A 16,559-nucleotide genomic window follows, 5' to 3' on the forward strand; every position below is an offset into this window, starting at 1 on the left:
TGAAGCATAGTCTTCATCCTGCAGCATTTCTTCATCTTCAAGCTTCCTCTTGGCATTCCTTTTAGCACTTCTTGCTTCTTTGGTAACTTGAAGAGTGAATCTTTCAGTGTCATGCACCCATTGTCTGTCACACGCAAGCAATTGATCTTCCATATTACAGCCACATTTTATGCCTAAATTTCCCTGTACTTCCAATCTTCCTATCACTCCACCATTGAAACATACCACTGCATCTATTACACCAACTGTTGATGCATTTAGTCCTACAAAAACATTCTTGGGTAATCTTTCCCATATGCAATGGTTGAAACTTTCATTTGTATTCTGACTGCCCCTGTGAAGACATTTACTAAGCAAAACACGGTCACTCAGGTCTCTAAAAATTGGTTTTATTTCATTCATCACAGGCTCAGGAAGAGACTGCTTATGATGGTATATCTGACCAACTTCTTTTGCTTTTTTTTCCACACCAAGAATCTGCTCCTTTAGGGCAAAGTACATGAACAGGGTGGTCATCTATGGACAACTTAATGAAAGTAAGTGGCCCATACAGCTTTTCTCATAGCAGTAACGTTCCTTTGAAAGGATATGGCTGACTTCCTTCCCCATCCTTCCCTAATCCAATGGGACCGATGACCTCACTGTTTGGTCCCTTCCCCACAACCAACCAACCAATCATTGCTGTAACATCACTCAGAGGTGCAGTTCGTCTAATGGCCAGTCCATAATAACTATGAAGAAGGTCTGTTGCAGTTTCTGTCAGTCTGCCTCAGCCAGACAGAGATTTTCCATCAGATAGCAACTTTCCTATCATTTCTCTTCATAGCTTCCTCAATCCAGCACCAATCCTCTTTTGCACATTTCCACAACACTCCAGTTTTGTTACCAAGGTATCACCATAAACACTGAACTCATTAATTTTATTGAAAGCTTTAGAGTCCCCAATGCCTAGGTACTTCATATATCTAATGTTATAAATGGGCACCGATCTCTGAAAATTTTTTAGAGCTCCATCACACTCCATACCTCCACTGTAACCATCATAATTCTTAGAACACTTATGTTCAATATGTCCTTCAGTGTTACCATGATGGCAGGTGTGGTAGTACTTAGATAAGCACTCATCAACAACTTTTTCATTCTCCAGAGAAGTAGCACTCACAATACCATTCAAGGAACAATGTCCTCGATGTTGCCATGTCCCATCAACGTGCAACAGCAATGTCCCTGGTGCCACTAATATTTACAGTTTCTTCTACTGCACATTTCATAAATGCTTTAGACACAACCAAAAAGGCACCTAAAAGTATTTTGATGTACTTGCTGAACCTACTGGTAGGAGGAGGTAGGTCCATCAAACCACAAAACGTTTGAGCAGCCTTTTTTCCTTTTCATATTGCATGCATTGCATATACTAACTTCAAATTCACATTATACAAATTATGCACAATGTTCAAAGTCATTTTTGAGGTAGATTTATTGCAGGGTCTACACACAACAACTAATTTTGACGCTAAGCACTTCCTGCTACTTTGTTGTTCAGTTATTTCCAGACAGCCTACACCATCACATTGTTTACATGTCACCACTTCCTTTATCAAGGAAGATAAGATGTCCAAATCAACAACAACAAATCCACTACAAACAGTTTCATTGTTAACATAAAAATTTGAATCACCAGAAGGTATGCCATGTGGGAGTTTCTTCTCTGAAAAAGTGATACACAGGTTACTTTCAACAGTGCGGCTTGTTTTGTTTGTGAACTGGTTACCACAGAATTTCCTTTTATTGAATTTCTTGATGTTTGGCATAGTTCGTATTTATTTCACACACTGAAGGATATGCACTTCCACAAATATATGTAGCACTTGGGCAACAAACATTCGGGAACATGTGAACAAACTGCTTCAGTGAAACAAAAGTAAAAACAGCAAAGATAATAATTTACAGAAACTAGAAATCTGCAATGTTACCAACATATGCAATGTTCACAGTTCTTTTTGAAATAATAATGGTTTCTGTAACAGTAATAAGGGGAGTATGGCAGCATACATGACTGTAACCTTAATATTGGGTATATATAGGTAATTTATTATTTGAAATCTTATAATGTGTTTTATTAATGTAATCAGGAAAGACTATAGAATGTAATAAATTCATAAAAAAATTTCGATTGTTGCACCATTTATAAGTACCCTGTATACTTAACATACTGTGCATGAACTCATCTTTCACTTTTAGATGACATCTTTGGTTTTCTGTGTATGTGGAAACAAATGGTTTTTTTATGCTTGCTATTAATTTAACAAATGCAACTGAGAAAAGGCTACCATTCACCTGTAGCTTGTTATATATACATACATAACAATACAATGATTGTACTAGCTTTTGAGCTGTTACTGTCTTTCTAAGTAAAGTACAGTCTCACACAGACGCATAACTACACAGTGACAAACACATTTCTTTTAGTATTAAACTGTGATTTATATTTTGAAGACAGCTGTGGAATCATTGTGTCTGACTAGTTATTTTAAGCGGTATTTTCTTAAGACCTATAAAAATAGATGAAACTGAGAGGCTTCAGTTTTGTTCAATTGCCTCTTGCCAGTTTTGGTGTCTGCACCATCAACAGCCTATTGAATTATTCATTGTACACCACCAATTAACCTTCTCTGAGTTGTGTACTCCATTTACTGGTCACATTTTTGTTAATTACATTTGCTCTTTGTATACCTAACACAATTGTTGAAATTCAGCTGACATTTGCTATAAAGAGATGATGTATTTGATTGTGGTACTTTTCTGTCAACTTGTTGAAAGCTTCCTCATTGTATTTAGCAACTGGATTCCCTCTGGCTACCTTTGCAGATACATAACACCCTGCCATGGCCACAGGTGGCTCTTAGTTTCTTCATTTATGATTAAGCTTGTTTTTTAATTGAAGCATGTGACACAAGAAAAGATTTGATTCTCATGAAACCCCAGATCATGGAGAACTCTGCCTTCAGCATATGTTGCCATTTGTATGTAACTTCGCCATATTGGGAAATCTCATTTTTTATTAAACGTTATGATAGTACTTAAAATTAAAAATTAAAACGTTAAAATCAGATGCCTGAAAACTAGAGATTTCTATTTTTAAAACAGAGTTTTTTGTGAATCACCAAATTAAAAAAAATCAACTTTTTCTCAGAAAATTAGAAATGTGAATACACAGCTAGGATTTATTATTCAACTGGGAACTAACTACATGTAGTGACCCACAAGATTCCACTACTGTTTCTTGTTCCTGTGCATATTAATGACAGATTACCAGAAGCAACACCAGGTTTCAAGTTTGCTTTGTTTGCAGATGATACAAGCAATTCAATAAATTAAGTAAAGCTTTAGAAAGATCAGTTAGTAAAATTTTTATGGTCATTAGTAAATGGCTTCTGGTCAGTTCTTTGTCACAAAATTTGAGTTGCTGAACCACAATGTAGCTATAGTATCCCTGTCCCTTTAACACTCAGATACATTAACCCAATTCTTGTTTATGTGCATATTTATTTATAACAACAAACCTAGTTAGTTTTATGAAATAGAACCTAAGTTGTAGATGCCATAATGTGAAACTGATTGTAACTATTTACATAACAGCATACAATATAACCACAACAAAACAGGCATGTTCCACATCCTACAATACATAATCAAAACACAGATCACCACAAAATGATATCAATAAGTAAAATAAAATAAAATTCATTTGGGAGAAGCATATCACAAAACTGCTGAAGTTTGTAATTTTTAATTTTTTCATCTTATTTCACATTTCCCCTTCATGAAGTCATACGCTGCAGAATCCTGTAAACACATGAAATAAAAAATGTAACATTTTTTTATCTTTAATTTTATTTGGCTCTCACTGAAGTAATATTTAAACAACAAACCCAACTATAGTTGGATTCTGAACATCACACCGATATCAGTTTGAAGAATTTAAGCCCAATACTTTTTATTACATTAACTGTACTGGAATTGTGAAAATACTGTCCCATCATTCTGTTTATAACGTGATACAGAAGTGTCATATAACAGACTGCAAAAACTCTTCTTAAAGGATGGTTTATGTTGAATCAGCATATGAACTTTTTGATACCACGTGACTAAACAAGTAAAGGTAGTTTGACGCCCTGCACACTTGGCAGGACTACCAAAGTTACACTCTCCCTCCCCTAACCATAATCCCACACCTCCCCAGATGCTCACACACAATATTAACTTCTTGCAATTTTTTTTACTTAGAGTTAGGAAATTTTGTTAGCTCTATCTCACAAGTTAAAAAATAAATTAATTAATAAAAATTGAGCATTACTGAAAAAAATATTATTTAAACAAGCTATACATTAGCACATTTACAAAGAAAAGAGCAGAGGTCGTAAAAAGAAAACTACTGAAGGGCAGAAATCAACAAAAATTATAAGCCTTTGGTCAGATAGCATGGTTGCTAACCATCCTTTGAGATGTTATAATACTGAAGTTGCAGCAAAAACTTGAGAGTTAGGAAAGTTATTTTCTGAAAGTAACTAAGACACAGCTAAAGCTACTTCCCAGAGAAAGTAATTTAGTTACAGCTGTAGTTAGTGTATATCAAAAGTAACTGCAAAAGCAAAAAGAAATGCAAAGTACATCTATTTTTTAAAAAAAAAAAGCTGATAAAAATGCTTTTAATGCCTTTTTAAGAGAAGTCTCCACTCCTTCCAGTCTTATCACATAAGCATAGAATGATTTCAAAAAGATAGTATCAATGGAATTTGAAAAACATATACCACATAAATTAATAAGTGATGGTATTTATCCCCCAAGGTACACAAAATGGGTCAGACTGCCATTTCAGAAGCAATGAAAAAAGCATGCCAAATTTAAAAGAATGCAAAATCCCCAAGATTGGCAAAGTTTTGCAGAAGTTTGAAATATAGAGCATACTTCAATGTGAGATGCTTTTAATAACTTCTACAACGAAACTCTGTCTTGGAATCTGACAGAAAACCAAAGGAGATTCTGGTCATACATAAAGCACACCAAGGCAAGGCCTCCGGTCCAGATTGTATACCAGTTAGGTCCCCTTCAGAGTATGTTGATGCAGTAGCTCCATATATAGCAATTATATACAACTGCCCACTCACAGAAAGTTCCATACCTGAAGACTGAAAAATTGCTCACGTCACACTAATACCCTGAAAGGGATATAGGAGTAATCCCTGAATTACAGGCCCATATCACTAATGTGAATTTGCAGTAGGCTTTTGGAACATACACTGTATTTAAACATTATGAATCACCTTGAAGAAAACGATTTATTGACACATAGTCAGCACGGATTCAGGAAATATCGTTCTTGTGAAACACAACTACCTCTTTATACTCATGACGTAATGAGTGCTATCGACAGGGGATGTCAAATTGATTCCACATTTGTAGATTTCCAGAAGGCTATTAACACCATTCTTTACAAGCGTCTTCTACCAAATTGCGTGCCTATGGAACATCACCTTAGTTGTGCAGCCGGATTCATGATTTCCTGTCAGAAAGGTCACAGTTTGTAGGCCCTCAATTGTTCCTGATCTATATTAATGACATAGGAGACACTCTAAGAAGCCCTCTTAGATTATTTTCAGATGATGCTGTCATTTACCATCTTGTAAAGTCATCAGATAACCAGAACAAATTGCAAAATGATTTAGATAAGATATTTGTGTGGAGTAAAAAGTTGCTATTCACCCTGAATAAATAAAAGTGTGAAGTTATTCACATGAGTACTAAAAGAAATCTGCTAAATTTTGATTATGCGACAAGTCACACAGATCTGAAGGCTGTAAATTCAACAGAATACTTAGAGATTGCAATTACTAATAACCTAAATTGGAACAATCACATTCATAATGTTGTGTGTAGAGCAAATCAAAGACTGATTCATTGGCAGAACATTTAGAAGGCGCAACAGATCTACTAAAGAGACTGCTTACACCACACTTGTCTACCCTATCCTGCAATATTGCTGTGCAGTGTGGGATCCACATCAGGTGGGCCTGACAGATGACATGGAAAAGGTTCAAAGAAGGGCAGCTTGTATTGTATTATTGCGAAACAGGGGAAATTGTGCCACAGACATGATACATGAATTGGTATGGCAATCATTAAAAAAAAAGGCGTATTTTGTTGCGACTGGATATTCTCATGAAATTTCAGTCACCAGTTTGCTCCTCCAATTGCAAAAACATTCTGTTGGCACCTACCTACATAGGGAGAAATAATCATCATGATAAAATAAGAGAAATCAGGGGTCACACAGAAAAATTTAAAGCTCATTTTTCTCGCATGTTGTTCAAGAGTGGAAACGTAGAGGCAGCTTGAAGGTGGTTCATTGAACCCTCTGCCAGACGCATAATTGGGAATAACAGAGTAACCATGTAGATGTAGATGTAGATGCATTAGTTAAGCCATCACTTCAGTTACTTTTAAAAATTATAATTGTAACTCATCCCTAAATAAGTAATGAACCTTATGCTCATAGGAAGGAAATAACCCTTAATGTCAATCAACAACAAAATACACCATCTACAGCCTCTTTTATCTCAGTGCATCTCAGGTGAAGTGCTAGTTTATTTTAAACAAAAGTTGTTTTTCAAATGTTGGATCTCCCAATTCAGCTCTCATTGCTCTCCTCACAGTACCCTCTATACCAAAAGCTCTCTGTTGATGCACTAGTTGCTATTCTGCACTATATTTAATAAAGGGGATCTTGAATGGGGAAACACATTGAGCATTTGTATATCTGTTGAAAAATTTAGTAAAAACTGTTAAAGATATTTTTTGAGCACATCAGCTAAGTGTATTTTGTCTCTCAAAGCAGAAAACATCTTCCTCCTCGTCCTCGAGTACTTCTGCTTCTTCCCTGCCAGTGTCTCTTACAGCTGTTGTCTGCAGCATGGTTTCCAGCATATGTCCCTTGGGTACAGAGGTATGTGGCTGATCCATCCAGTTGGTTTTGAATTTTGGAAAGAAGCATGCAAACAGGATTGAATATTTTGAAATGCATGTTCAAACCTCTTCTACAATCCCAGAATAATTGCACCAAGTGGAGGTCTGTACATAGTCAGCTTAATGGATAACTTACACAGATCTTGTTTCAATGCAGCCAAAGTTGGGAGAAGGAAACCCATGAATATGCTGTGTTCACCTTGTAGCACGTTCCGAGACTGTGCCTGTGGTCTCATTGCTTCACAATATTCTCTCAGCAAAGAAACTTCTTCAGAGGTAACCTTTGCATTGAACAAAACTTTAGGCAACATCAATATTTTCATTGCCACTATCCATGATTTGCATATCCATTGGACAACCTCATATACTGAATTCCATCTTGCAATTACAACCAGATCCCACAGGTATCTTTGATATGGTCTGCAACTTGTGTTGATTGATTTTGTTCTTCCAGAGCTTGGACCACTGTACCATTGGGATCCTTAGAGATTTTTGAAATTTATATTTTCTTAATTGCATCTTCAGAATCTTTCTCAACAATCAAATTTAGCATACAATGTGTTCAACAGTGGTGTGTGCATAATAATCTCTCTCCTACAGCACTTTCATATCACTTACTTATTCTAACATACTGAAGGCATTTATAAATTCTAAATCATTATAATCATCATGTATTTTATTATTGTCTTCTTGTTCATTCTCAGTAATATTTTGCCTCTGGAGCAATCTAAAAGTCTTGGAAAAGTTTGTGCCATTGTCTGTTGCAGTGTTATGTTCTTCATTTTGTATGTGATTTTCCAATATTGTATTACCTATTTTCTTGCTCAGAAAGTCATATGTGTGTCTTTCTTTCATACATCTACATGCCAACACTGCCATTTTTCTTTTCAATGTGACTGGATCATCAGTGACCAGCTGCTCCAATGAAGCTCCTAAAACCAATAATGTCATGTGGTTGAAAAAATCAGTGAAAATACAGGGATAGATACAGAGAACTGTATTAACATCCACATTAAATTATAACTGGATTGATAAAAATCTACTCACCAAGTGGTAGCAAAACACACACATAAAATACTGTTGTAAGTGGCAAGCTATTTGAGCCAGTGTCTCCTCCTTTGGGCAGAAGGGTTGAAGGGGATTGAAGAAGGTTGAAGGAAACTGACTGGAGAGTTCTAGGAAAAGGGGTGAATTTTGTAAAAGTCAACCAGGACTGCAGGTCAGAGGAGACTTACCATATGGCATGAGAAGAAAAGACTGATTTTTGGGGACTGCAATGGATGAGGTTTGAAAACCTGAGAGCTTAAAGGTGGAAGACAGGATGATATGCAAGACAGAGATTACTACTAAGACATCATGCATGAGTTAATAAGAGTGAAAAGATAAGTGCATTGTATGTAACAGAAGTGGGTGGGTGGTGGCGAAAAATAGATGGGGAAGGCAATGAAAGGTGTAGAAAACTAAAACGGAGTGAAGTAAAGAGTAGTTACAGTGAATAAGTGCTGAGACAGAAGAAATTACCATAAATTAAGGCCAGGTGGGTGGTGAGAACCAAAGACATGTTGTAGTTCTAGTTCCCACCTTCAGAATTTTTATGATGCTGATGATGATGATGATAATGATGATGATGATGATGTTTGGTTTGTGGGGCACTCAACTGCACGGTTATCAGTGCCTGTACAAATTCTGAACCTTTGCTCAGTCCAAACTCATCACTTTCATGAATGATGATGAAATTATGCGGACAACACAAACACCCAGTCATCTCGAGGCAGGTGAAAATCCCTGACCCCACTGGAAATCGAACCCAGGCCCCGTGCTCGGGATGAGAGAACGTGGCTGCAAGACCACGAGCTGCGAACACAGACTTTTGAGAAACTGGTGTCTGGGGGAAGAATCCAGATGGCACATGTGGTGAAATAGGTGCCGAGGAGCCAAATGTCATGTTGTAGAGTATGCTCCGCACCACAATATTGCGAGTTGCCAGTATATACCCTCTGCCTATGCGCATTCATCCTAACTGATAATTTGGTGATAGTCATGCCAATTTAGAAGGCTGAACAGTGTTTACACAACAGATGGTATATGACATGTCATTTTGCAGGTGGCTCTCCCTTTCATAGTATATGTTTTGCCAATTACAGGACTGTTACAGGTGGTGGTAGAAGGGTGCATAGGGCAAGTCTTGCAGAGGGGATGGTCACAGGCGTATGAGCCGTAGGGTAAGAAGATGGGTTCAGAAGGAGCATAGGGTCTCACAATAGTATTGCAGAGATCAGGAGGGTGACAGAAAGCTATTCTAGGTGTGGTGGGCAAAATTTCAAACAGAATGGATCTCATTTCAGGGCACGGTTTTAGGAAGTCGTGGCCCTGTTGTAAGTCTCCCCTGACTTATGGTTCTGGGTGACTTTCCCAAAATCTACCCTTTTTCCTAGACCTCTTCAGTCCTTTTCCTTCACCCCTCTTCCTTCCTTTTCAACTCTTCTGCCTGCAGAAAGAGCCACTGGCACTGAAAGCTTGCCAGTTACAACTCTCTTTTATGTGTGTGTTCTACCGCTACTTAGTGAGTAGATTTTTATCTATCCAATTAAATAATTTTGTCAATAATTGACTATTTATGACGAAATTTATGAGAGTATCTTTCATCTTTCTGATTTTTTGTTCTCCCAAATTCCTTATTACAGTTTTTCTTGAAACAACTCACAAACTTTAGCAGACACAGGTATACATCTTTTAATGATAGCACCTCTATTACTGTATGGAATGACTAAGAGGTATCTGAGACAAAGTTCATTACTGTTTTTTCAATCTTACTTTGGGTTACATATTGTGAAGCTGAAGGGAGCAGTTAAGTGTTGTTTGTTTTGAGGTTGACCCTGTAATGGTACAGCCGTACTGTCTTTTGGGCCTTGCACTTTATTTTCCTCAGTTTCTTTTGGGGAATGTTTGCTAAAAATGAATGTGAGAAATGAATATGTTACTTTTTCATTATTATAGTTATAAATGTCGAGAATATTTCCTATTAAATAAAACAATGGTATTTGTCATACTTTTCCTCAATCATCTAATGCTAACAGCAAGCAAAAATCTTACCTGTACATGATTTTTTACATTCACTTTGATTATTTTGTATTTTATTTGCACCAGTGCACAGTCTGCAATGAAAGAAATTATCCAATGTTAAAAATTTGCACACTTCACCATAAGCTGGGCAGGGCATGTGTGTCTTATCTTCCTCCTCAGTGTCTGAAAGATGGCAGAAATGAATGTGACATTGGAGATTGCATGTTATTCACAAGTGAGGTGTCATGTGACTGCAATATACTCATTGTTTCATATATAATTTCCTTATAAAAATGAATGAACAAGAAGTAAATGTAATAGCAGCACTAAAAATTACAATTCACATATCGGACATTTCCTATGTATCTTTTAGAATATGATACATATTTTGATAATGTTTAATAAATATCAGACTTATTGTTGAAGGAAGAAAAATATGGAGAAACATGTGCAGAACAAAATTGTGATAGGAACAGTCTTTAGCTGGGCTGCAGGAGGAATATATGACACCAACGCACTCACTAATGAAAAGATTTGATTCCAAAACAACTATTTGGGTTCTTTTCAAAATAAAGACTGATATTACACTGTCTTGAGATTATCACAACAAAATATGTAAGTGTGATAAAAAAGTAATGACACTTTCATTAAATTGTAAGTTATTAAAGTAACTTAGTCAAAGTTAGTTTACAGAAATAATCATTACCTTTGAAAAGTAACAGTTACTAGTAATGGCATTAGAAGTAAAGTGTTACTTTTGAACTCAGAGAAACACAATTGCTGAATATGAGTACACTGTGTAGGCAGCAGCTGTGTGAGCCAAGCACACTGTTGGCCCATAGCGTATGTGACACCTGTTTGACAGTAATTTATTTATGATGCTACTTGGAGGACTCACAAACAGCAGACAAATAAATGCAATTTGCTATTTCTAGTGGACAACCTTAGCAGAAAGCAGCATCTGAATATGAACGTTTGTGCAACTAGTATTGTGAAACCCAGTGCAAGAATGGAAAACGTTATTGAAGACATCTCAGAAAATAATAATATAAGGACAGTGATTTTGTTGTTTGCGTGACTGTTTCAAACAGTGAAGTGCGTAATGAAGTCAAAAATTGTATAACTGGTTTCAAGAATTTCTTAGATATAAATAAAATTAAAAACACTGCTGTTGTAATGATACTTCACAGACATGACCTGATCTTTAATTCATGTGTCAGCAAAGAGATCTACTACAAAACCAATGTTAAAATCAAACAACTATGATCAACTTATGTAAAATGCAATGTAGTAGATGTTAGTCAACACTCTGCACATTGAACATGGTGAGCATCTGAATTACCATGGGAAGAAATTTCTGTGTCAAGAGATAAACAGGATTATGAGTGAAATTTGTGAACACATTGGTATCATTTAAAAAAAAGTCTTTTGGTGCATGTTAATGTACCTTGTTTATCAGGGAAAACGACATTACAAGGGAAGGATGGGTAAAAACCCCATAAACAGGGAACTGCAGCAGACTAATTCATTCAGGTAACTGTGCTGATTTAGATTACTCAACGAAAATAAATGAACATGCTAGACCCAGTGAAATCAAAATACTTTTCTGTACTAATAACAGTATTCTCATTCTTCATTTAAATGTACAATCTCTTAAAGGTAAAGTCAATGAACTGCAATACTGGTTTGATAGAATTAACTGCAGTGTTTTGTGTATCAATGAGTGAAAGAATCTGAAACAGATATGAGTGTTCCACTTGGATACTTGCTAGTAACAAGCTACCGCAGAAAAAGCATGTCACATGTCAGGGTCTCAGTTTGCATTAAGAGCAATCTTGATTTACATTACTCAGTCATAGACCTTAGCAGAATATGCCTTGAAAGCAATATTTTAAGCAGCTGGTATGGTAATGCATTCACAAAAAGTTGTAATTGTGCCAGTGTAATGAATTCCAGGCATTGATGAAATAGTATTTAAATAAAAATTAACACTATAATATTGTAGTTATCTAAATATAAGCAGCATAAAATAATAACTGTAGGTGATATTAACACAGATATAAGGACAAAGAGAAAAAATGTAATCCATATGGTTAATTCTCTGAAGTCATTCAACTATTACTGTCTCAATGAAAAGCCGTCAGGTTGAATTTATGTCTTGATAACCTAAATGGTAATATACACAGAGACTCTCTTGAATGTGATGTTATAGAATTAGAAATATCAGATGATGCAGAACAGTGGCTTCAAACGGAGAAATTCAGCTCTCAGTACTAGAGAAAGGAAGGTGACATATGGACTACCAGGAGAGGCCAATGTAAACAATATGATAGATCATTTCTAGCTGGCCAGTGTGGCCGAGTGGTTCTAGAAGCTTCAGTCTGGAACTGCACAGCCACTACAGTCACAGGTTCGAATCCTGCCTCGGGCATGGATGTGTGTGATGTCCTTAGGTTAGTTAGGTTTAAGTAGTTCTAAGTTTTGTGTGACTGATGACCTCAGATGTTAAGTCCCATAGTGCTCAGAACCATTTCAAACATTTTATAGATCATTTGAAAGAAATGGACTGGTTTTGTATAATGGATATAACAAAATTATTGACAACTGCTTTTTCAGTTTCCTGGCAGAGATTAAGCACATAGTGTAAGATACGTGCCCCACTGTAATCAAAAGAGATTATACTGGCATCACACAAAAGCAGTATCATGCTAACAAGTGGTACACTCCACAACTTAATGAATTCAGGATACTACTATTAATTCTAAGTCCCATAAAAGTGGTCCAGACAAACAAAATTACATAAAGATGAGAAAACTCTACAGATCTGAAATAAAAAATGGTAGTAGTTCATTCAGTAGAGCACTTGCCCACAAAAGGGAAAGGTCCCAAGCTCTAGTCCCAGCCTGGCATGCAGTTTTAATATGCCAGGAAGTTTCATATTAGTGCACATTCTGCTGCAGAGTGCAAATTTTATTCTCAAAACATCCCTCAGGCTGTGGTTCAAACAAACAAAATTACATAAATATGAGAAAACTCTACAGATCTGAAATAAAAAATGGTAGTAGTTCATTCAGTAGAGCACTTGCCCACAAAAGGCAAAGGTCCCAAGCTTTAGTCCCAGCCTGGCATGCAGTTTTAATATGCCAGGAAGTTTCATATTAGTGCACATTCTGCTGCAGAGTGCAAATTTTATTCTCGAAACATCCCTCAGGCTGTGGCAACATCCTTTCTTTCAGGATTGCTAGTTCTGCAAGTTTCAGAGGAGAGCTTCTGTGAAGTTTGGAAGGTAGGAGACAAGGTTCTGCCAGAATTAAAGCTGTGAGGATGGGTCATGAGGGGTGCTTGGGTAGCACAGTCAGTTGAGCACTTGCCTGCGAAAGGCAAAAGTCCCGAGTTCAAATCTCGGTCCACCACATGGTTTTAATCTGCTAGGAAGTTTCATATAGGACATGCTTCACAATAACTGTGTGGTGATCATTTCATTTTTTATAAGACTCAATACAAACAGTATTAAAGTTAAAGATTTTCAAATGCATAAGCTTACATTGACAATGGCATTGAAAATTGTCAAAAAGCTAAAACATAAAGGGGACAGTTTACATATATGATTGAATTAAAAATTGACAAATTGAAATACACACAGGGGACAGTTTACAAGTACTGTATATGAGGATGCATAGAATATGAAGTAACAGTAATATATATGGGCATACAATGCATGATGGGAGTTAAAAAACTACAATCAGTAAGAACATAGGGGCTTATTTTTGCACAGCCCTAACACAACTGACTTACAGTGCAATTTATTTCAGTATATAAAACAAGATTAAGAATAGGTAAAAATAAATTTAATGTGTTATTTGATAGTTAAGTGAACTTGTGTTCTGATTTTTTTGGGGAGGAGTTTCGGAGAGCTAGTATAAATTTGCCAATAGGTAACCATTAATAGAGCAAAAGGTGTGCATGACAAGTAGTTCTTTTACTTTTTTCCTGAATGACAGCCCTGCACTATTTTCTATGGCCACAGGAAGTTTATTGTAGAGCTGAGTACCTATATTCCTGTCATTCTCTTGACAAGTACTTACTCTTTGGGGTAGCAGATGAATGTTCAAATTGGTTCTTGTATTGTGATCATGTATATCCCTACTTATTGTGGACAGGTACATGCTTTTTTTAACAAATAAAACTGTTTCCATTATATAAATACAGGGTACTGGAAAAATTTTTTAAGTCTTTAAAAATTGGCTTTGCTGATGATCTAGGATGTTCTTGCTTCATTACCTTTAATAGCCTTTTCTGCACTATAAATATAATTTTTTATGTGATGACCTGCAGAATGGGATCCCATATGTTACATTGGACTGAACTTGGACAAAGTACACTGTTTTTTATGTATCAATGTTGCATGTTTGGCTGTGGATTCTAAATGCATAACACAGGCTGTTCAGCTTATTCAGTACTTTATCCCTGTGCATGTCCCACTTCGAAGTGTTATCTTCCCATATTCCCAAAAGTTTCATTGCTTCTACTTGGTCAAGTTCATGGCCTTCTGTAGTATTGGTGTCATTCGAGTAGGGCGATTTTTAGAAGAGCACGTGGGCTGTTTTATTTCTGTGAAGCCAGGACAGCACACTACTTGTTGTATGTGATATTTGGCCACTCATTTGTTGCACTGATGTGCTATTTGACAACAGATCTTAATCATCAGCAAATAGTACAGGAGAAGTTTTACGAAGGTTCAGGGAAATATCATCAATAAAAGTTCATCAATAAAAGACCATCAATAAAAAACCGAAAGAGAAGGGGGTCAAAGTAGAGTCTTGTTTAACACCAAAAGTAATCAGAGCTTTGTTAGAGCAAGTATGTTCATTTCTAATGCTAGAGACTTTAACCACTTGCAACCTATTTGTTAAGTATGACTCAAACCATTGATTACATACATCTTGGATGCCATATGTGTCTAATTTCTGAATATGTGTCTAATCTGGTTAGGTCAATGAACAATCTGGAAGAGAATTCTCTGTAAATAAAACAAGAGAAGATTTGGTCACAGACAACAAAATGGACATCATTAACAGATCTGTGCTTGCGAAATCCATATTGATGTTCAGAAAATAAGTTTTCTTTATTCCGAAATTCTAAGACAAAACTACACTTGACTTTTTAATTATCTTTGTTACTGCTAATAGGAGGGATATTGACCAATAATTATTTACATCATGTAGGTCAAAAAATCTTTTAGTTCTTATGTAAGCTAGTTATCTTCTGTGTAATTTTCTGCATCTGTGATTGATTATTGTATAAAACTTGACACCCCTATAAACACCGATGAAGCCCGTTGTATGAAAAATACTGAACAGCAAATAAAAATGTGTACTCTGTTAAAAAAAAATACATTTCAAGAACAGTGTTCATTTATGGACTCATCAGGGAAAGGCTTCTTGCAGACAGAACATAGGAATTCTTGAGGCAAGTGAACTAATGTGCCTCTCCTGGTTAATTAGTAAACTGTCTTCAGAGATTTTTTTTTCCATCCAGTTTTTATGCCTCCTCTGTGCCCACACCCTTAGCAGTAGCCAATCGCATTACAGCCTTGGTATGACCCTGTCCTCAGCTTCCAATATTATTTTTCTTGGCGCATTATAAGAGAAAACTCAATTCATATGTTGTAAGAATATTTATTGCAAGGAATTAAATTTCTTGTGTATTTGTGTTCTTGATAAATTTCTTCTCATTGTTCACCTTGTCAATTCTCTTTGAGTAATGTGATTGAGTCAGACTTAATGGTTCTGTGAAATTATATGTTTCCCTTCTTACTAAATATATTTGATGGAGATGCTTTAGTGCTGCCATCTCGCCATCATGGTCAGATAAGTACTTTACTGTGTGGATAACATCTATTTCAAAAAAATACAGCTGGATTTAGAAATAAAGCATCAACTGCTGTGTTGCACTATGCCAGTCTTGCCTTGTTTAAAATGTTAGTTTTGGAATCAATGTTACTCTGAGAATCAAATCAAAGCTGACATCAGCAACTCCTGGCCCTGAATAAGAACTATCCAGTGTGAAATTAATACTAAAATCTCCCCATACAATTAGTTCCTAGTCATTTCTGTTAAGTAGTAGTAGTACACCTTTAATGGCTTAATGAAGTTCAATCCATTTTTGTTGGGTGTATCACACTGCTGAACCCCTACCTTGTATGTTTCCACATCAGTTAGTGATGTACAGCAAGCAAATATCTCAATTGAAACTACAAATTATTGGGGCCAGTTACATTTATTACACTTTTCACAAGGCATATTCAAGGATTATATCACCAACGTCAGATGGAGTTTGTTGAATCCCATTGTGGGAGTTGCAACTACAATGAATAGATGTGCCCAGATAGCTAAAAGAACAATAGAACTATATTGTATGTTGGTACAACAGAAAACAACTTCCAAAGTCATACAAATAAATGATACTACAGG

General features: G+C 36.1%; 1 protein-coding gene across 11 annotated transcripts in view; it reads left to right on the plus strand.

Moving 5' to 3' along the window:
- Window positions 1–16,559, plus strand: part of LOC126284608 (rabphilin-3A-like) — a 971,947-nt gene that overhangs the window by 879,969 nt on the left and 75,419 nt on the right. Inside the window, exon 12 of one of the 11 annotated variants that reach the window (XM_049983657.1) lies at window positions 6,896–7,003. The exons of the other annotated variants lie outside the window; for them this stretch is intronic. Within the exon in view, the coding sequence (XP_049839614.1) occupies window positions 6,896–7,003 (108 nt within the window). The remainder of the gene's footprint in view (window positions 1–6,895; window positions 7,004–16,559) is intronic. 11 annotated transcript variants of the gene reach the window in all.

The sequence above is a fragment of the Schistocerca gregaria genome, chromosome 8, assembly GCF_023897955.1.
Source record: "Schistocerca gregaria isolate iqSchGreg1 chromosome 8, iqSchGreg1.2, whole genome shotgun sequence".
Taxonomy (NCBI): Eukaryota; Metazoa; Arthropoda; class Insecta; order Orthoptera; family Acrididae; genus Schistocerca; species Schistocerca gregaria.